Source organism: Gymnoscopelus braueri (genome assembly GCF_963280865.1).
Source record: "Gymnoscopelus braueri genome assembly, chromosome: 1".
Taxonomy (NCBI): Eukaryota; Metazoa; Chordata; class Actinopteri; order Myctophiformes; family Myctophidae; genus Gymnoscopelus; species Gymnoscopelus braueri.
In genome coordinates, this window is record NC_137603.1 from 48,571,402 (window position 1) to 48,593,636 (window position 22,235).

At 42.6% G+C, this 22,235-nt stretch overlaps 1 protein-coding gene across 1 annotated transcript in view; it reads right to left on the minus strand.

Moving 5' to 3' along the window:
• slc7a10a (solute carrier family 7 member 10a) overlaps positions 1–22,235 on the minus strand; it is a 39,757-nt gene that overhangs the window by 7,453 nt on the left and 10,069 nt on the right. The window contains exons 2-7 of the mRNA XM_080419247.1: positions 20,861–21,065; positions 19,015–19,166; positions 1,394–1,519; positions 592–745; positions 261–384; positions 25–128 (exon numbers count right to left, since the gene is read on the minus strand). Coding sequence (XP_080275373.1) covers positions 25–128; positions 261–384; positions 592–745; positions 1,394–1,519; positions 19,015–19,166; positions 20,861–21,065 — 865 coding nt within the window. The remainder of the gene's footprint in view (positions 1–24; positions 129–260; positions 385–591; positions 746–1,393; positions 1,520–19,014; positions 19,167–20,860; positions 21,066–22,235) is intronic.

Sequence of the window (22,235 nt, forward strand, 5' to 3'; positions counted from 1 at the left end):
TGTGTGTGTGTGTGTGTTAGTTACCTGGAAGAGGTGAACAGGTATCCATTGATGCCTCCGAAGGTAGATAGAGCCACTGAGATGGGCATCACCCACTTGAACATTCCAAGTAACTTCTCTCCAAATGTCTGTAATAATAATAATAAAAATAAATAATAATAATAATATATACAGTACATAACCAATGACAAAACACAGTTACTAATCTACCAATGCCTGATCAACATCACAGACAGACAGACAGACAGACAGATACAGACCACAGCTACTGCATTAGATGCCAGCAGTTCCTCTGGGGTCATGGAGGAGAAGTAGGCGATGTTGGTCAGTGTATAAACCAGTGTTACCAAGGGGATGGAGATATAGATGGCACGAGGTAGGTTCCTGGACAAAATAACATCACATCACATCACATTATATAACATACAGTACAATATCATAATGACATATCATATGAGACAGTGGTTCTCAAAGATCCCCCAAATGAATATGTATTTGGCTGCGGATCACCGTCTGAAAATATTTTGTGCCAGGGACCCCCATACAAGATTTGAGTGTGTGTGTGTGTGTGTGTGCGCGCAATGTTCTTACTTCCTGGGTTCTACCACCTCCTCGGTAACGTAGTTTAAGAAGTTCCAGCCGCTGAAGGCGAAGGAGGCCTGTAGGAAGGCCAGAGCGATCTCTGGTACTGACGGATCAGTACTGAACTGGAACGCTACACTGGGACGCAATGCATCATAGTAACCTGGATGGATGGACGGACGGACGGACAGACAGACAGATTATAAACATTGTTAATTTTAATTAAACATCATAGTAACCTGGATGGATAGACAGACAGACAGACAGATTGTAAACCTTGTTAATTTTAATTAAACATCATAGTAACAAAACTAGTAGAGGTTGGTCCACTAACAAGACTAAGCAAAACTTTATTTTATCATGAGAAGTGATTTGATTCTCAGGTCCCTTTTTTCACCTCTGTGTAATGACTACTAATAACCAGCAGGTGGCAACATTGTCAATAGGTTACTAGTTGTATTTGAATAATACTGTATTTTGCTTAATTACAGACCATTCTTTAGATCAGCATTCATATTGTTATATGATCCATATAGTTTTATGCCCCATGCAAACCAACTACACTCAACAATGTCTTAGTTTTTGTGTATTATTGTGTATTAGCATAGTGTACTTATAGTACAGCCCAGGGGTTTCCAACCACCTCTTTTTGATCTGCCAAGTGATCAGATTGGGCAATTTATGTGATCAATTGAGTTGATCAAAATCAACCATTATTATTTGTTGTGCATAAAACCTTTCTCCCACGTATTCAGAATGTATCTTGCCTTTTGTTATTCATGTTATGTCTGTGTGTGTGTGTGTAGTTTACCTCTACAGATCTGAACCAGTCCCACTAGTATGATGAGACACAGAGCCATTAACTTTGCCACAGTGAACACGTCCTGAATCCTGGTGGCCCAGCGCACACTGGAACAGTTGACCCAGGTCAGAAACACTGACGCACACGCACACACACACACACACACACAGAGTAAGAAACAAATTTGTCTTGACATGGGTCAGCCTTAAGGTCATTACACACCAGCGATTATGCGAATATACGCAAAATTCAGACTCGTTACGAATAATTAAAAGACGCTTTTTCGCGTCGCTTTTTCGCTCCGTGGAAGCTTGCATTGACATTATTAGGTTTTTAAAAAATACGTATTATTCGCATGAAAAAAACGCCCCGGTGTGTAAGGAGCTTTAACATGTGTAATTCATTATTCTCTGCATAACATTACTCAGAAGAACCTCAAAATATAAATCTTCAAAAGCAAAAAATTTTTTAAGTAAAAAAATAAAACAAAAACATTTCCACCTATAATGACATGCCCAATGCCGACAGGGATGACTGACAACATTCAACAAAATGCTAATGATGTTCAGATCAAAGCTTCAGCATTGTGTGAAATCTGCGGTGGAGTTGATTCACATTGCTAGAGCAACAGGTAGGATGTGACTGTATGATGAGTTTTGATGGCAGTTGAAAGTTCACAGTTTCTATGACGTATATACTGTAGCCATAATGACATACATTCATACAGCCCACACAGGGTCTACTGGTCTGTACAGTTGGTTTTACAACACCTTGTCATTAGACCTCTACTTTGAGTGATAGACGGACACACACACACACACACACACACACACACACACACACACACACACACACACACACACACACACACACACACACACACACACACACACACACACACACACACACACACACACACACACACACACACACACACACACACACACACACACAGAGTGAGAGAGTGTGTGACAGAGTCTGTCTGGGCCGTGCTCATGTCCATAACTAACATTGAGGACATTACATTGTGGGGGTGTGGTAGGACTAGGGAGGTGTGATTTGGCCTCTGCTATGGGTGGAGGAAGGGGGAGTGACTAATGGGAGCAGTGCCAAGGTTAATTGAGTGGCAGGTGTTTCAATTACATTCTCCTTTTATAGTAGAACGCTAGGCCTGGGATGTTGCCCATTCACACACAGTGAAGACACTGGCAGAGAGAGACGTTTCTCAATGTTGGGTCCGGGGACCACCAGGGGTCCAAATTGGCTCTTACGGGTCTGTAACTCTGGGAGTATACAAATGGAGGGGTCCATTTGGTTCCATTTGTAAATCTCACAGTTAAATTAAGGATTGATTTTATGTGGCGCTACAGATGCATTGCCACTATGCACCTGTCTTTTTATGCTATGTGTAAACAGTATATAAAGATAGAGATCTTTGACTTTTCTTTTGCGTTTTTTTCCTTGCTCTCCCACCCTCCCCCCTTTGAAAACTATGAATGATGGAGCTTGAAAAAAAACTATTTTGATTATGATTACAGTGTAGATTGGGGTCCCAGAGATAAAACATTGTATAGGGGGGAAGGGGTGTTCTAATGCATATCAAACTCGGTCCTTGAAATGAAAAAGGTAGAGAATCACTGGTCTAGACTTGGAGGGTGCAGAACTTACGACTGTAAACACATGGGAAGCAGCAGACCCAGCAGCACAGCTGGGCTCAAGGGTCTTTTTCTTTTTTGCACACTAGCTTTCTATGTTTATGTTCATTGTGTTTGTGTACTGTGTGTGTGTGTGTGTGTGTGTGTGTGTGTGTGTGTGTGTGTGTGTGTGTGTGTGTGTGTGTGTGTGTGTGTGGCCAAATAAAACACAAAGAGCAACAGATAAGGAATTTACCCTTATCCGTTTGTGTACAGAACACACAGTACCAACCACATTGCTACAGGGGGCTTCTCCTATTACAGTGGTTCTCAACCCAAAGGACTGACCCAGTCTGTCAGTGCTGGAAGGATGAATGTGTGTCGGATGGAAACGGTTAGCCATGATGGCCACCAGCTTCCTCATTGTGCTCACCTCCACACCATCCTGTTTAGCTCCAACGACAAAGCCAGCACTGTATGTGTATGTGTATGTGTATGTGTATGTGTATGTGTATGTGTATGTGTATGTGTATGTGTATGTGTATGTACATACATACATACATACATACATACATACATACATACATACATACATACATACATACATACATACATACATACATACATACATACATACATACATACATACATACATACATACATACATACATACATACATACATACATACATACATACATACATACATACATACATACATACATACATACATACATACATACATACATACATACATACATACATACATACATACATACATACATACATACATACATACATACATACATACATACATACATACATACATACATACATACATACATACATACATACATACATACATACATACATACATACATACATACATACATACATACATACATACATACATACATACATACATACATACATACATACATACATACATACATACATACATACATACATACATACATACATACATACATACATACATACATACATACATACATACATACATACATACATACATACATACATACATACATACATACATACATACATACATACATATGCACATATGCATATTTATTTTTGTATATAAGAAAGCATAACAGTAATTTCTAATTTATTTCAATCTTTGTATTCATATTTAACACAAATTTATACTTAGTTGCTGGCCCAACAGTTATGTTCTGCATGGCCCCAGTTAAATAAACAAAAACATGACCAATATTTGTAAGTAAACGCTCATTAGTTGTATGCTTTGGGCTAGTTATTACAACTCCAGCTTGTAGTAGCTTTTGAGAGTAAGGTGTGGTGGGGGCTGAGGGGTGGGGTAGTTATGACCCCAGTATTTTTAAACCCGGGCTTCGGCCCTGGTCAGGGCCCCTAATCACTACAGCATGTACACTCTGGCAGCATGGACCACGTCTCTCTTACTAATGGTATCCACAGTACACACACGCACGCACGCTCTCATCATAAAGGGGTAGGGCGAAAGGGAGCAATGCGATTGGTCCAAAGTATTGTTGTGTCTGCTGCTTGAAGGAGGCTGGACTCGCCACGTGCTCACTGTATGTTTACTGCTTTCATTTAAAAAAAAAGAAAGAACACAACTGCAGACTGCCATAGTGAGTCAATGAAATGAGACTGTGCGCCAACAGAGTCTAGGAAGGAACATGTTGCACATAGAGGTAGATTTTATTATATTTTCCTGCTATTTGTCACTCTAGGACAGAGGAGGTTGTTGTCACACTCTCCATCCATCTGTTCCATCTGACAGACAGACAGATGAGAACATGTGTTTGTTTGAGTGTGTGCATGCATGTGTGCGTCTGCGTCAATGTCACATGCAACATACATGTCATGGGTCTTGTGGTCTGTTCTTATGCAACTGCAGTCTAATTCAATCTCTCTCTCTCTCTCTCTCATTGTCTCTTCTCTCCCTCTGAGGACCTCTGTCAGTTCACTTCAAAAAGGTTTCGTTGACATGACTGAGGTGAATGATACTTTTTCTGAAAAACCTATACTGCTACATCAGTGGTGCTCAAACCTTTTCATGTCAAGGACCCAAAAAGTTATATCTATTCAAGATTTGCACAAATTCTCACGATTTTTCAAAAATAGTAGATCTACAAGCTCATAGCTCATCGCGGCACGCAGTGATGCGCTATGAGCTTGTAGATCTGCTATTTCTGAATAGCCAAAGCAATAATGGTTAAAGTGGTTAAAATGATTATGATGCTAATGCTATATTAACTAAAATGACAGTGACGCTTTCCCAGTTTTAACGGGTTAACCACTCAGTCTGCACTGACTGAGCCGCACATCCCCACAGAAAGACAGAGAGACAGGCAGACAGACAGACAGGCAAGCAGGCAGCAAGACAGACCTTTTGGAGACCCAGGGGAGGAGGAAGAGGAGGGGGAGGAAACAGCTACTGAATTTTTGGCAGAAGGGTTTTGGTGGCACCGGGCACAGCTCTGTGATCCCCCCCGCCTGCCGCCCTCTCCCGCCGCCACCACACACACACACACACACACACACACACACACACAAGCGTTTACACACCACTCCCACACCGCCCACACACTGTTTTATAGTAGTAGCCTGGTTGAGAGGGTGTAATGTGCATTTCCGTTCCCTCTCTTTCTCGGAGCCCCCAATCCCCCCTACCCCTCCACCCTCTCTCTCTGTCAGGACAGGAAGGAAGGAGGTGTGTGGATGGTCTTTGAGGCTGTGACAGCAGCAGGTAAATCAGGGAGAGTGACGGGGCCCCTGCATGTAAGGGCCACTCCACACTAGAATACTAAACTAATCACTGCCTTTGTCCTTAATGGAGGCCCAACAACACAATTCACCAGAGATTTACTGATCTGAGGGTAGAGTTGCAAAGTGAAGCCCTGCTCTCACTGTAGGGCAGGGGGGGCACTGGTTCCCAAACGTAGGGTCCACACTCATTTTGGGTGGTGGACACGTTTTTATGGGTCGCGAGTCGCGTGTAAATATCAGTTTGTTGTTTTTGTTTTACCTTTCCTACAAAGAAAATCTGAAATAAAAGAAATTATGAAAAACACAGATCTATATAAACGTATTATATACGTTGACGTGAGCTTACTATTTTTTAAACAGTTTTTTCTATATTTCACAAGTTTTTTTTAAATAGCGCTTAATTCATAATTTATTTTTGGGAACTCACAAGATATACTTTTGTGAAAGTATAATGGACTGCTTGGATCCCCATGTGGGGGAAACAAAATAAAGAAAATGTATTTCAGAATATGCACAAGTTGCACAACCTTTTCAAAATGTACTGTATTTTTTAATGAAAAGGGTTTATTTTAGTACAGGTTGTTGGTGCCGTTTATCAAATGTAACTTTTTCCGGTGTTAGCTATACAATTATAAGAGTTAGTTAGATGGATGAAATCAATTCTTAGCAATGGAAAGCATACATTCCTGTGGCTGAAAAGTGTTATAGCTTTTCTCAGTTTATTTATCCAGGGAAAGTTGACATAGAACATAGAGGTTCTTTTTATAGTCACACCCCTGCTTAATATTGATAGAGTTGCACACACCTGAGAGCTGCCCAGTGCAAACACAGTCTTTTACCAGTGGTGTTTCCAGACTTTCTTTTGTCCACCCCAGGTGGTGCACTGACTTACCCTAGCGGCGCAGGTGGAGCACTGACTTACTGTAAGTACAAGCATGAGCACGCACATGCGCCCACACATGCGTTAATTAACTACCCATATCTAATTACACATTAGAGAGTATTTTATTTAATTTTAAGATAAATTAAATTAAATACCTTCTGACTGGGCAGATAGCCAATCATACTTTAGGATAATGGGTGGCACCTGGGGTTCTCAGTCAGATTACAGGGGTGGCACGTGCCACCTTAGGCCAGCCCCTGGACACGCCACTGTCTTTTACTGTGAGACAACGCCACTGGAGCAGTTGTAAGTGTCTGGCTCTGCATCCAGTTGGTAGTTGTTTAAAAGGGGAACTAAACCCATTTTTGTGGGTTTGCCGTCATCTAAAGGCTTAACGGCTGATGTGAGGTAATGTGTAATGTGATGTAATCATAAAAACTGCAGCTAATGGAATGAATACATGCCAGTGTGCAAGTATTGATAATACTATGACATTTGGTATGACACTGGAATAGTCTTGTCCTCGTCTTAGTTGGATGTATAGCACTTTGCTCACTTCTTATTTTCGTACTACACAGCTCCTTCTTAATTAAATAAACATGCCTCGACTTACGTTCCGCACACAGTCTGGGGGTCAAACGAGTGAACATCCAGTCACACGGATGTTTCTCTAACCTCTTTAGTGGACACTGGCCCCAGTAAAGTGCCAGTACAAAGGTCCACAGGCCAGGCCTTCTGCCAACTGGAACACCCATTGCTGAGATTGGACTGCCAACAAGCAGGTAATTCTTACTTTGTTGGAAGCATAATGTTGTGCATCTGAGACTCATGGTGTAGTGAATGTTTTTCAGGCCAAGGGCCGCCTTAGCTGAGAGAGAGATGAAGCAGGGACCCCCACTACATATTGTATACAATTATGTTGCATATTCAACTTTTTCATAGATTTCATAAATAGCTTCATAGACTTGTTAGACAGTGTTTGTTTACACACAAACTTTTCTATTAATATGTTGGAGTCGTGTTAATGTGTATTGTCTCTAACTAAATAGCTGATCTACAAGCTCACAACGCATCGCAGCACAACACGCTGTGAGCTTGTAGATCTGCTATTTTTGGCAAATGTTCCCCTCAGAATAGGGATTCTAGGGTACAAGTGGTTAATGAAAAAAGAAGAAATTCCAATCACACAAAGAAACTGAGGACCCCCTAGGGGTCCCGGACCCCCTGTTGAAGACCCATGGTGTGGTCTGGGGTTAAGAACTCCACCTCCCACGTGGTGTAATAGTGGTTAAGACCCTATTTTTCTGCAAGTCTAGGATCAAATTCAACCTTAATCTTCTCTCCCGAACGTCTTGCACTCAGCTTTTTGTCCGTTTGCTTACTGTATATATTATCTACTCCAGTTTTTAGGCAACTTGAAGAGACAATTGAGAACACAACAAAGTAAAGTCGTGACAGACTGTTATATAACATCAAAGCTATGAGTCATCTCTCTCTCTCTCTCTGTATATAAATATAGTTAGTATATGACTCGGTGCCAGCGGGAGAAAGTGGTGGTAATCACTGTGACAGAATACTATTGAGGAATTACAGCTTCAAAGCCACAAGCATGAACATGATTATGAAACCCACGTGTTCTAGAGGAAAGCAGATCAGAATGAAAGCACTTCGGGCCAAACAGTTTTCATGGGAAACCATGAAGTCCATATTATGCTCTTCTCTCTCTTTTTAAAAGGCAAAGAAAGACGTATATTTTTATTTGTTAATACAGACATTAGGAAAGCTGAGAGGGAAACATTGCATGGCAATTAGCAGACAGTTCAAAACAACAATGGTGGCAGTAACATTAGCAGATATAATTGATGTTGCTATTGAAGCCGTTTTGAAAAGACACCAAGGAATAATGAAGTGAAACAAAATTGAAATTCAGGCTGAGTGTCTGGCTATTCAAACCCACATTCTACTGAAATAGGAAATTAATCACAGAGTTCAGTGTTACACCCTAAATCGGTGACTTTTCAAATTCTGTTACTAGAGCTAGAGTTAGTTCATTAGCAGGTTAGCTGACCGGTGGCTTGACAACGATTTAAAAATGCTTTACTATTGATATTGGTTAGGGGAACTAATCGTTGAGGACTCCGTCTTTGGCAACGGCCATCTTGGAAAGCGGCTGCAATGGGAGCACTTTCAGACTGATTAATGAAGTGAAACAACATGTAAATTCAGGCTGAGTGTCAGTTTAAGGGAGAGACGGTGCATGGGAGACACACAAGGGGAGTCTCTGATGGGATTTGATCCTATTCCTGGGAAAAAGAATGTCCCTGGTTCGCCCCGGTCTGCATGTCGAAGTGTCCCTAAGCAAGACAATTAACCGCTAACTGCTCCAGAGGCGCTGTCCCCATAGCGCCCACTGCTCCTGATAGTTAGGATGTGTTGTTGTACCACATTTCACTGTATATTGAAATATACAGAGACAAATACCACAAAGGAGTGTGGACCAAATTATTATTTATTATTATTACTATTACTATTATTATAATTCCAGCTAATGGGTAACATTGTAATGGGGCGGCAGCAGCTCAGGAGGTAGAGCGACCACTTGGGAAAACAGAAGGTTCCCGGTTCAACCCCTGGCTCCCCCTGGGTTAGTGTCGAAGTGTCCTTAAGCAAGACACTGAACCCCTAACTTTCGTTGAAAAAATAATGTTTGGTTGTCCCAAAATCCCAAGGCACACCAGGACTTGTCTCACAGCATTTGTGAACCACTGCCCTACAGTGTGACCTCTCTTTTTCTTTTTTTTTATTTAAATTTTTATCCCACGATTTTGTAACCCTATTTTTTACACCCAGTGCCAATTGTCTATGTAATCCTGGGCACTACCTTCCCTCTGCCAACCTAGGGAGGCCAGGGCCGAGCTCATGCCTCCTTCAATGCATGAGAGCCAACTGACCTTCTTGTCACCTGACAGGGGAGAGTTTCCCTGGTTGGACGTAGCGCGTGGAAGGAACACGTTATTCCAACCAGTTCCCTTCCCCTCCATCAGGCGCCCTGGCCGGCCAGGGGGAGGCAGTATAGTGACCAGGATTACTGCATGTTTTTGTGAGGGTACCTACCCTAGGAGACACGGGGAGAACACGCAAACTCCACACAGAAAGGCCCTTTCACCAACCCCACTTAGGGTATGGGCACTGATGACGCAGAGGAGAGAACACGCCCCCAGCGCCCACAGCGTCCCCTGCGGGAATCGAACCCATGACCTTCTAGCTGTGAGGCGACAGCACTACCGACTGTGCCACCGTGCCCCCAGTGTGACCTCTCTGTAGGACAGGCCCCTAACCAGCAACTTGATGTGGTATGTGTTGGCCTGCACTCACTCACCATATATCCCCAATAAAAAAAAAGAATGGTGGTCTGTTTAGAATTGAATTACATAGCAATGTGGTTCATCGATGAGGACATGAGAGACTGAGGGGTATAAGAGACTGATTCACATCATCACATTTCAGAATGTGCTACTACTAATTATTACTCAGGGATGCTGCTAGCCCTGCTTTTTAATAAAGGACGCATTAAACCAACCATCACGGCGTCCACGGGACGCATACAACCAAAGCGAGCCAGGAGCCGCGCTCCAAAGCGAGCCACGCACCAAAGCAAATTTTGTTTAATTTTCAGATCATTTGAACATACATGAATGTAGCTATAATTATAACTCTTGGAGATCAAAGAGAACGATAGAAGGAAAAAAAAACATTTTATTGGGGACCCATAAAATGTTTCTGGGACCCATTTGAATGACCACCTGTGGGTCCCGGGACCCATTACATAGAAAACCTAGCAAAATCACTGATTACTGATACTGCTACTCTACTACTACTACTGTTACAATTACTAATACTGTTAATACTACTATAGCTCCTTCCTCAACTACTGCCACCATTACTTGGTAGCAGTAGCAATAATAGTAGTAGTAGTTGTGTATGCTTTGGAAAATGGTTGGCAGCATTGTTAAGTATGGCAGTCAGTAAAGATGGTCTTGATTTCATTAATATGACAGAGTTTTATTTGCTGCCCCATGACTTCCAGTGTGAATCCCACAACAATATTATGTGCCCAGCAGGACCCTAAGGTCAGCTGTCCAGAGTCTATTGGTCATTTCTCGTACCAGGTTGGGCGGCCATGGTTGAATGGTTAGAGAGCCCGCCTGGGAAGCCTAAGGTTCGAAGTGTCCCTGAGCAAGACACTTAACCCCTAACTGCTCCCCCCTCCGCATTCCCCAACGAGATGAAGAAAGGTAAAAAAGGTATGCACAGGTCTTGAGAGCTGGAACGAAAAAAGGTCAGCCTCTGTGGAATTGTTCAAGAACCACTTACAAACATTACTGTTTAAACAAGCATTTGTGGAATGCCTTAGATTTTTTTGTTGTTTTTATGCTGGAGGAGACGGAGGAGGAGTTCCCCGCGGGACAAAAAAAGGTCAAAAACAAAAATGTATGGAATGCCCTTCCACAGGTCTTGAGAGCTGCAGCCTCTGTGGACATTTTTATGAACCACAACCCATTGTGGAATGTCTTAGATTTGTTTGAGTGTTTTTGTTGTTTTTAATCATTTGAATATTTCACGCTGTGTTTTTATTTCTGTTGTATGTAAAGCACTTTGTGAGTTCCCTCTGTGAGAAGTGTTATATACTGTACAAATATAATGTACATACTTACTTACGGTACTTCACCACACCACACGTTCATAAGAGTTGTTGAACATGTTTCACCATAGCCTGGTAAACCCTCCCTCCGGAAATCTCATTTCTATTTGATTCCAGGAGTGAGTCTGGCCTGATCGCCCATTCTGCAATATTGGCTGCAGGCTGGAGTTGGGCGGGAGTAATACCGTTGACTGACAACCCCTTCAGCCAATGATAATTTTTCCCCTTCAGCCAATCAGCAGTTCACCAGTCTAATGTGACGCAACAGGACTTTTGAGACAGCCATGCCCAAAATGGGTTGCCTTATTCGGATACATGGGTGTCACTGCCCACCCCTACCGGTTCTCTACATTTTTATTTTTAAATAGGCTTTGTCATGATTAATTGACCACATATATGAAGTTAAACAACTAAATTCTATCCAAACGATACATTATAAGTAAATTCCGTGCCTCAAAATAGAAGTTAGAGAGCTTTTTGAAGTAAAAAAATAGCGGAGAATATAGCGGACAAGAAAAAGATGGCTGCCGTTCGTGTTTTGGGCTCACTCGAACTCGCCACCTGATTGGCCAACTGTCGCTGTCAATCACAGAACGATGTGCGACGACGCTGATAGGCTCGGTTAGCTGGTAATTCCACTAGAAACCCCCACAATGGGCTATCAGGCCAGACTCACTCCTGGAATCAAATAGAAATGAGATTTCCGGAGGGAGGGTTTACCAGGCTAGTTTCACCAGGCAGTTCATGTCATTTGTTAATGAGGTAATCAAATGTGACACTGCACTGGCTATGACGACATTAGAGACTGCTGTTGTTCCCCAAATGGAAGGAACGTTTTAAGCCTAGCCTGCTCTTAAACTAACAGTGTCTGCCTCCTGGACCAAACCTTGAAGATGGTTCCAACAGGAGAGGAGCCTGATAGTTGAAAGTTCTCTCTAGGTCGAGATTCTAGGAGCCACAAAGTAAGCCTTCGTAGCCTACCGGGAATGCAAGGACGCACACGTGTGTACTCACACTCACACACACGCACACACACGCAATCTTTAAATATACACTCCAAGGATTATGAGAAAATAGTCGGCAAGAAAACTATCAACAAGTATTTAGTAAAAAAGACAAATATAGATGTAATCCGAACATTGTTGGCTCAGTTTTTATTTTTTTGCCCTAAAATAGAGTCAAGATATGCTTAATAATACCATAACAACAATTCAAATTATAATGCAGTCCAAATTGTATGGAATATGTGTTTGTTTGTATGTTGTATACTTCCAGATATTTGCTATGTTTCCCTTTTTGGATGTAACAAAATGTTTTGGGGTGTAAAAAATGCAGTTGGTAAGAACTATTTAGTAAAAACAGAAATATGATATGAACATTTCAGCTCAGGTTTTTTGGTGCTGTTTTTGTCCTGTAGCCTAATATAGAGTCAAGATGTGCTTGAATCTTAACAATAACCACTTTATTCCTTGGTCCAAATTGTATGATATTTATTTGTATCTTATTTGTCTCTGGTTGTTTCCTTCAAAAGTTATGCTCTTTTCTATTTTCTAAATTTTCTGGTTTGGGTTCAGGATATGTGTAATAAAGGGTTAAAATGAACCCCATGGGACAATATTTTAGGCTGTTACCTGGCAGAATCTTAAAATACACACTTCAAGGATTAAGACAAAGCAGATGGCGAAAAAAGAATTCACCCTATGCACATGGACCCCACTTTCCATCTAGACTAACAGAGATATTAACTTTTAAGTAATGAATGGATATTATTAAAGATGGGTCTTCAGTCATCAAATCAATTTCTGTAGGCCTACTTTTAGCATTTTAATGGATGGAATTGTACCCATCATCTCCCAATGCTAGCAACTAGTAACCAGATAAAAGTATCAAACTCACAAAATTCAACAAAACACAGGAAATATCATCTACTCTGTTAACTCTTTCAGTGCCAAGAGTATTTTCATAAAGTACTCCCCCAGTGCCAGCAATTTGCGTTTTTTTTTATTTTGTAATTTTGTAATTTTTCATTCAAATAAATGATCTGATTGGGTTTTTAAACCCATAATACAGTTCTACCAGTAGAGAGCAACAAATCGACACATTGATGATCTCGCTGGCTCACTCGCCCCTTCCCAAACAGGCTCACGTCATATCCGGTCATAACCGGATGTTGACATTTTTGACAATCGTTGATCGGGCTAAATTACGATGTGATACACGACTACGATGACTGATCGTCACCCAGACCAAAGAGAGTAGACGTGGACCTCTCCGTTTGTTTTTTATACCATGTGAAAAACCGTGACTTTCCCTATTCTGGCCGAAAATGATCGCGGGAAAAAAATGAGAACCGGAAACGGAATCTGCGTCATGAAACCGGAACCCAATGAGTCTGAAGGAGTCAGGAAGCGAAAGTGATCATGAAAAATAAACAGCATAGCGCGACCACAGTCAAAAGTAAAAACTCAGGATTTCTCGTGCTGGCACTGAGGGTACTCGGGAAAAACTCGGGATATCTCAGGGCGTGGCACTGAGAGAGTTAAAAAGTTTCAGGGGGAGGACCCCCGGACCCCCGCTTGGGGAGTCCCCCCCAAATGATAACTCCTCCCACTCACTCTAGCGGGCATATAACTCCTCCCACTCACTCTAGTGGGCATATAACTCCTCCCACTTGCTCTAGCGGGCATACAACTCCTCCCACTCACTCTAGTGGGCATATAACTCCTCCCACTCACTCTAGTGGGCATATAACTCCTCCCACATGCTCTAGCGGGCATACAACTCCTCCCACTCACTCTAGCGGGCATATAACTCCTCCCACTTGCTCTAGCGGGCATACAACTCCTCCCACTCACTCTAGCGGGCATATAACTCCTCCCACTTGCTCTAGTGGGCATACAACTCCTCCCACTCACTCTAGCGGGCATATAGCGCCTTCTACTCACTCCAGCAATCGCTCCACCACACCTCCCCGTCGCACTGGCAAGAGCACCACTGCATGCCAATCCACTCCCTTCTTCTCACACCGGCAAGCAAACCACCACACTTCGCCCACCATACTTCGCCCACCCACCTCACACTGGCAAGCACACAACAGGACTAGCAGGGCCGCACATCCACCATCCTTCAGTTCAAGCTCGACTCCATCCTCAGTCCGTATTAATCATTTTTAACTACCTCACCACGAGTTGCTCCCACACTGCTTCACCTCAGAACCCACTGTTCATCACTGAAGCCGGAATAATCGCTACCCGTTTTTTGGTTCCACCTTCCTTCACCTCAGTGGAATCCTGGCAATGTCCAGACCTCTACTCGCTTCTGCATTGGCCTCCACCACGTCCAAACAAGGCCTTCCTGACCACATCACCTGCATTTTCGGGCACTGGTCCACTCCTCTCATGTCTACTATAGCTACATCCCCGGCAATATTCAGGATGTCTGCATTGCACATTCCCATCTAGGTCAGCCGTGATACGGAGCTCGCCTATCTCCTGTCTGTCGCGCTGGAAGGGGGTTCCCTCTTTTTTGATCCTTCCCGAGGTTTCTCCCCCTTTTTTTCTAGCTCGGGTTTAATCAGTAGCTTTACCTCGATCAGTCGAGGGTCTAAAGGAGTCCATTTGTCCTTGAACATTACATTTTACCCAACAGACAGCTTTTGGGGGGTAGAAAGAGCCACGACAGCCGCCAACTTCTGAGACAACACACCCTCCCTGAGTCTAGTCCTTCCCTGGGACCACCACAACAGATGTTTTGGGAGAAAAGGGAGAAGAATAGCTAAATAAATAAATAAATAACACCATAGTATAGGTTTAGGTTATACTATAAGTTATAGTATAACAACCTATACTATAGGCCAGTGGTTCTCAATGTGGAGTCCAGGGACCCCCAGGAGTCTTCGAGTGGGTTCCAGGGGGTCCCCAGGTAAATGATTGATAGTTAGGAACCAAATGGACCCTTATGGGTCATGACTCCAACTACTATTGACAACCAGAGCTGTGTAGGCAGAGGACAGAGTCTGAATGTCTGCTGAGGTGAGGTGGTACCATTGAGAGCACGCTGGCTTGTATCAGCAGAGCACTGTCATCAACACATCACTCTCTCTTTCCCTCTCTCACACACATGCATGGACACACGCACACACACAGTAGTGGAAGAAGTACTCACGCTCTCCCCCACTCACACACACACACACACACACACACACACAGGCAGGCACGCCACGCACACACAATGTAGAAATACTATTTATAATCCGTTGTTGCACGCCAAAAGAGCCAATATACAAGCTCACAACGCGCCAGGCTTAAAAGTCCTGTATTAAAATTTGTAATGGCATCAAGATGTACTTACTGCACCAAACATAAAAGTATGCAGAATGGCCAATTTTAGAGTGTCATTATTGGATTGTAGTAATGCATTAATGTGTTCATTACTTTAAAGTTGCAGATGGTAACGGTGAGGCTGATTAACCTGCTGCTGGGTACCTTAGCCTATAATAATACCTAATAATGTATCATTAAATACATATTACTATTAATAATCTGCACAGTAACTAAAGCTGTAGTGGGGTAAAAAGTACAATAATTGCATCTGAGACGTAGTGGTAGAAGAAGAAGTATCCAAAAACACCATAAAGTCGTTCTTAAGTACAGTGCATACACAGGCTATATTATTAAATAAAAAGCTGTGCATATATGTATTTTTCTTATTTTATGTAGTTTTGCATGGCACCTTGATTACCTTGCAAGGTGTCTTCTTATTATATTTTTGTTTTATTTTGTTATGGTGTTTTTTGTCATGTGGTCCAGGCAGGTTGAAAACTAGGTCAATTAAATTATCAGGTTAAATTACCACCCACCCAACCACCCCCACACCCACACACCCACACACAGTCCATTAAGTGGGTGTGTTCAGTCATGTGACTGGAGCGGTGCTCTTGGGTCACACTGGTCCTATTCTTAGAAATATACACATGCACATAAACGGATTCAGACCACTGTGCACACACAGGTCAGTAAGAACTGGACAGAACAGGCCTCATCCACTCACACACACGCATGCGTGTACACTCATGCGCACACACACACACACACACACACAGGCAAACTGTGTCATGTTTTTGGGGTCACTTCAGGTGACAGTCATAAAGTACATTCAGCAGGGGACGTTCTCAAGCCGAGGAAAACATTAAACCAAGTAATCACAGTCTAGCCAATTCCTAGAGGCTAGAGTGAATGAGAAGTCACACAGCTGCTGTGTGTGTGTGTGTGTGTGTGTGTGTGTGTGTGTGTGTGTGTGTGTGTGTGTGTGTGTGTGGGGGGGAATACATAATAAAGCCCTAAGTATTATTTCCATTGTGGTTCTCTCTCTAGGGGAACGAGGACAATATGACAGCTTGTCAAATCGGACAGGATTGGCAAAGGCAAAGGCAATACCAAAATGTTAAAATTAAAAACGTATAATACGTTATTTAAAAAAACAAAACACAAAAAGTGACATTTACTCATGAACCATAAAAATGTGTTTGGGAAACAGTGGTGTACACTTAACATTTAAAAGTCCTTCTGGTCAAGCCAAAGTAAAGACCACTGTAACTGAACACTGAAGAGGCTCTAATAAGATGATAAAGGATATCGGCTTAACATCTGAAGTGGTTATAGGTCTAGTGAAAGGATCTGTCAACGTGTGACATGAGGTGTGTGTGTGTGTGTGTGTGTGTGTGTGTGTGTGTGTGTGTGTGTGTGTGTGTGTGTGTGTGTGTGTGTGTGTGTGTGTGTGTGTGTGTGTGTGTGTGTGTGTGTGTGTGTGTGTAGGGGGGGGGGGGGGCACCAAGGGCCCAATAGCAGCATCGAACTGTCATAATGAATGTCGGCTGTCGCATGGGATTCTCCGTGGTTATATCGCCGGGGTGTACCCCTCTGTCCCACCCACTTCCCCATTCGCTGTCACTCAGTGACAGTAGGCGTCACGGCAACCATTGTGAAAACAATACACAAAGGAGACACGCCCTCTCATTAGCGGCAGGCACAAAGGCTGGCACCATTATGTAGTCTGACACACACACCACACACACAAACACTAACACACAGGTCAAGTGATGTGTTCCAATGATCTTGTCTCCATTCCGTCCTGACATCTGCATTATGAAAATACACATACACAGTACACACACACACACACACACACGTGCAAACAGACATATTCATGCATGCATACATACGGATACATCTCACGTACACATAGACAGTGTGAAGTGAGTGTGAAGGTGATGTGGTATGTAGACTACCCAACCAGGCAACATTATGAGGCCAAAAATAACCCTTGACGATCAGAGTTACAGCACCAACCTGTAAGTCTCTCACGCACACACGCATACTGTATGTGTCTATATGCTGAGCCTCCCACTGGCTCTTTGAACACATCAATAATCAATGTCATCAAAATCAAATAGATATTAAGACTGTAGCAAGTTTATAACCACAGTCTTGGCTACTGCGAGCTGCAAATGATGACCACAGTCCAGCATAACCAGTCTCTCCTCTTAGTGTTGGCCACTGGAAGCACGGTGCAGGGCTGTCCTCAACTAAGAATGTTCTTAGTCAACTCAAAGTGTCTGTTTTCAAATGACAGTCAACTACTCATGGGTGTGAGGTTGACCATAGTGGGCTCTGCCACACTGGCATAGAATCTACGCCAGTGTGGCAGAGCCCACTAGATAATGTATAGCTAACCTAGCAGGGATACCAACCTTGAACCTAATGCTGGTCACTGTTCAAAAATGCAAAACTGGTATTCTATTAATGTTTCCACATAAATGTTAACCAGCTCGGCAGCATAAATTACTCCTTCAGCTCGAACATTAACCAGGAAAAAGAAGAGTGACAACTCATGCCAACAGCAGCCTTTCTTCATCAAATTCAGTGCATAACTGGTGTTGGATATAACAGTGATGCGGTTCATCGTTCTAACCAGACTAAAATGAACACACCTTATGAACTCGATCAACTCTGATCTGTTTACAGCTCTGTCCCTGATACCTTATGGGCTTATCGTGATCTGGGAATTGTGCGTAGGGCTACGGGGGTTTGGGAAGATGTTTTATTTCTTTTATTTACCCAGGGAAAGTTGCTGTCATTTTCAGCCTGCACAAGTCCTGCACATGTCACAGACATACAAACAATGTTTTTCCTTTGAATTTGCCTCTGGGGGCACCGCCCATTTCCCTGTGTAGAGACACCGTTCTCCTTCAGCCCTCCTCTTCCGGTCTTCATTCCTAATAACAACAACTATACACGTTGTAATGGAAGTTGCCGACAGATTCAGCTGCGGAGCTCTGAATCTGTCTTGAGAGATTACTCTCACAGTGATACATACTGTAGTTACAAAAGGTAAAATAAATTTAGCTTTTACTGTAAGCTCTGGGAACTCATCAAGAACTTCACAAGGGACTGTGTTTCATACATGTGCCTCTTGACAGAGTCTGTGGACATGACAATGAGCTAAATGTGTGTGTGTGTGTGTGTGTGTGTGTGTGTGTGTGTGTGTGTGTGTGTGTGTGTGTGTGTGTGTGTGTGTGTGTGTGTGTGTGTGTGTGTGTGTGTGTGTGTGTGTGTGTGTGTGTGTGTGTGTGTTACTCACAGATACAGGAGGTAGCGAGGAGTCTGGTGGCCACGTAAGGAGGTAAGCAGTTCTGGAAGGCTGGTTGGAGGACGTAGTTGGAGAAGGTCAGAGCGATGACAGCCAGTGTGGTAGGATACATGATCAGCACAGCACTCCATAGCAGCAGAAACCTACAACACATAAATACAGTCAGTCGTGAGCTTGTAGATCTGCCATTTTTGGGGAAAAAGGGGGGAAAAAAGGAGGGGAACCCCGGTCAATTTAGCATATAGGAATTAAGTGGTTAATGAAATGTGAAGCACAATGAATATTAATGATCTTTAAAATGTAATGACCACCACCTGATTTATACTGCACTATATGACAGTTCACGATTTTCGCCTATAATAGGGATTCCAGGTTGAAAGTGGCTAATGTTGTCTCTCTTGACAGTATTTGTTCCAAACATTGAATCTTTGTTGCGTTTTCTCCATCATGTCCTGGGTGTCACCGTCTATGTGACAGTTGCTGAGGCTGCGTTCCAAGTACTGTACGAAAGGAGACATCCAACTACAGTTCCTCATTATTAATATGAGTGTTCTTTGTAGCAGTGCAGCTGGGCACATGGCTGCTGGCACAGTCACTGGTATGAACCTGTGACCTCATGATTAATGGACTTGAGTAGCAATGTGGTTTATGTTATTTGTTTGTCTTCATTCTGTGTTTTATCAATCTATGCGCTAATAGATAAAACTGATTATGTGCTTACAGTAAAGCAGGGCCTGTTTAATAAATCTTGTGGGACCATAAGAATTGTGCCTTGCGTATGGTCGCTATTCACATGATAAGCCTGCCAGCTGGTTCCATATGAGTCATACTGTACAGTCAGTACATAGTTCTAATACGTACCCAGTGGTCTTTTTTATGAGGGCGAGTAGTCTGCTTTTATGGATATTTAAAATAAGAGAGAGAGACAGACAGACAGACAGACAGACAGACAGACAGACAGACAGACAGACAGAGAGAGAGAGAGCCCTGGATAGTAGTTGTCAGTACTGATTTTGGGGGTAAGATGTTGAAGGGTATGGGCGGGGGGTCCAAACTCCTACACCAGTGGTTCCCAATCATGTAATGCAGCAGGGTGGTTAGCCACGTGGTCCTGATCAGAAGGTCACAGGGTTGAGTTTCAGTCTGTGTGGCCAGCCACCAACAGCAAAGTGGTCTGTTTCCTAAGCTTACTGTCCTGTATTGATTGTACTATGCAATACTATACTATACTATACTATAGTAGGGAGACTCATTTTAGTTTTTATGGGTTGCGAGTAAATATCCCTTGCCTAAATTTTATTTTAAAATTAATAGTATAAAACAAATTATAATAATAATCCAGAACAAATTAAAAGCTATTCACAAATTAAAAACAAATTCAAATGTTTGTCAATAGAATTTCATTTAACATGTTGTGAGCTTGTAGCTCGGCTATTCTCACTAGTTTGGGTCCCAGGGGAGACAAATTTCTAATTTAGGTCTTGAGCAAAAAAAGTTTGGGAACCACTGCTATACTAATACTATACTATGATAAAAATGTTTAAAAAAAAGTGTAATATCGTCCCTGTCGGGTGTCCCAAACTGTTACTTTTCAGGATTCAAATTCTAAAGAAGCAAAAGTAGCAGATCTGCAAGCTCAAAACGTGTTGCTTCGCGTCACGTTTCGAGCTTGCAGATCTGCTACTTTTGTGTGACACAGTAGTATGATGAAGTAGGGCATTTATTTACGAAAAGAAAAGCTAGAAGTTATAATATGGAGAGTAAGACAAGAGGTTTCTGCCCAACAGCAACGATATGATGGCGTGAATGTGGGTAGTAGTAGTAGTACAGTACTTACCCAACCAGGCCTCCAAAGATCTCAGTGACGTAGGAATAATCTCCCCCTGACTTGGGGATGGTGACTCCCAGCTCAGCGTAACACATGGAGCCCAGGGCACAGATGCCACCGCCCAGAACCCACACTACCAGAGACAGACCCACAGAGCCGGCATGCTCCAGGACTCCTTTAGGAGAGATGAAGATCCCAGAGCCAATGATGTTTCCTGAAGAGACGATACAGAGCCACAGTTAAGATGTTAATGTACACAAAACTCATTTATAATCTTTTTTTTTTTTTGTAAAGCACTGTTTTTATTATTATTATTATTATTCAAAATCATTATTATCATTATGCATCCTGATGGTTAAGCCAGAGCATGGACCACATTATCCGCATAGACACTGAGCTTATCATATTATTATCATGAGTTTAGATCTGGCACAAGCCAGAGGGTGACATAAGTTGTGTCACTCGTCACCCTCCTCTCGCTCTCTCCTCTCTTTGCTCGTCTGTCTGCGGTGTTATCTCTTAGCAAAAAGCAAACAACCCATTTAGACCTGAGGTCCATTCTAAAAACGCCTTCTAAACCCTGACCTAAGTTTTCTGAAAAACTTCAAATATTCATTCAAAAATTACCCCCAAAAGGGGTTCCCAGATTGAAAGTTACGTATAGGGGTTCCAGGTCTAAATGGGTTAAAAATTACGTTATCTTTAAGGTTAGCTTTATTTGCACACAAATGATACAAACTTAATGGAGCATTTCACATAAGCTTATGATCTGTTGTATGTTCTAAAAAAAAACGGACCCTCTAAAACAAAACCAGTATGAGTTGTTTTCCACAGCTGATTTGATGGACCACTGTCTTGTCTGTCCACTGGCTTTATCAGATGCTTTTAGGCAACTACATTTACAGTTCAGCCGTTTAGCTTTCCAATCTGTGACAGCAGAATACAAGCAACACCACATATTATTCCTGTGATCCTAAAAAGATCAAAAGCCTCTCTAGAAAATCAGTGGGGTTCATCCACCTGTGAGCATGAATGCACAAGGTGTCTTGTTTGGTAACAAAGTGTTGGAGAGAGAGAGAGACAGACAGACAGAAAGATTGCCACCCTTAGAGCTGTGCTGCTAAAAAGTGTATAGCGGAGGAAGACATATCATAAGAGGGTCGGACTACTAAACTGGATTCATGTGTACTGTAATGTAGGTCCTGCCTGGCTCTAGCAGCGTTAGCCCTGGTCAGCCCAGTTTATGGGGAAACTAGGCTTTGCTTGGTATTCTGTCTGAGGAGGACAGCACCTGTGAAAACAGCAGTCTCCCACAGGACTCTGGTGGCTCACACTTTACAAACATCAGCGCCTTTCTCCCATGACCTGTATCATGACATCTGTC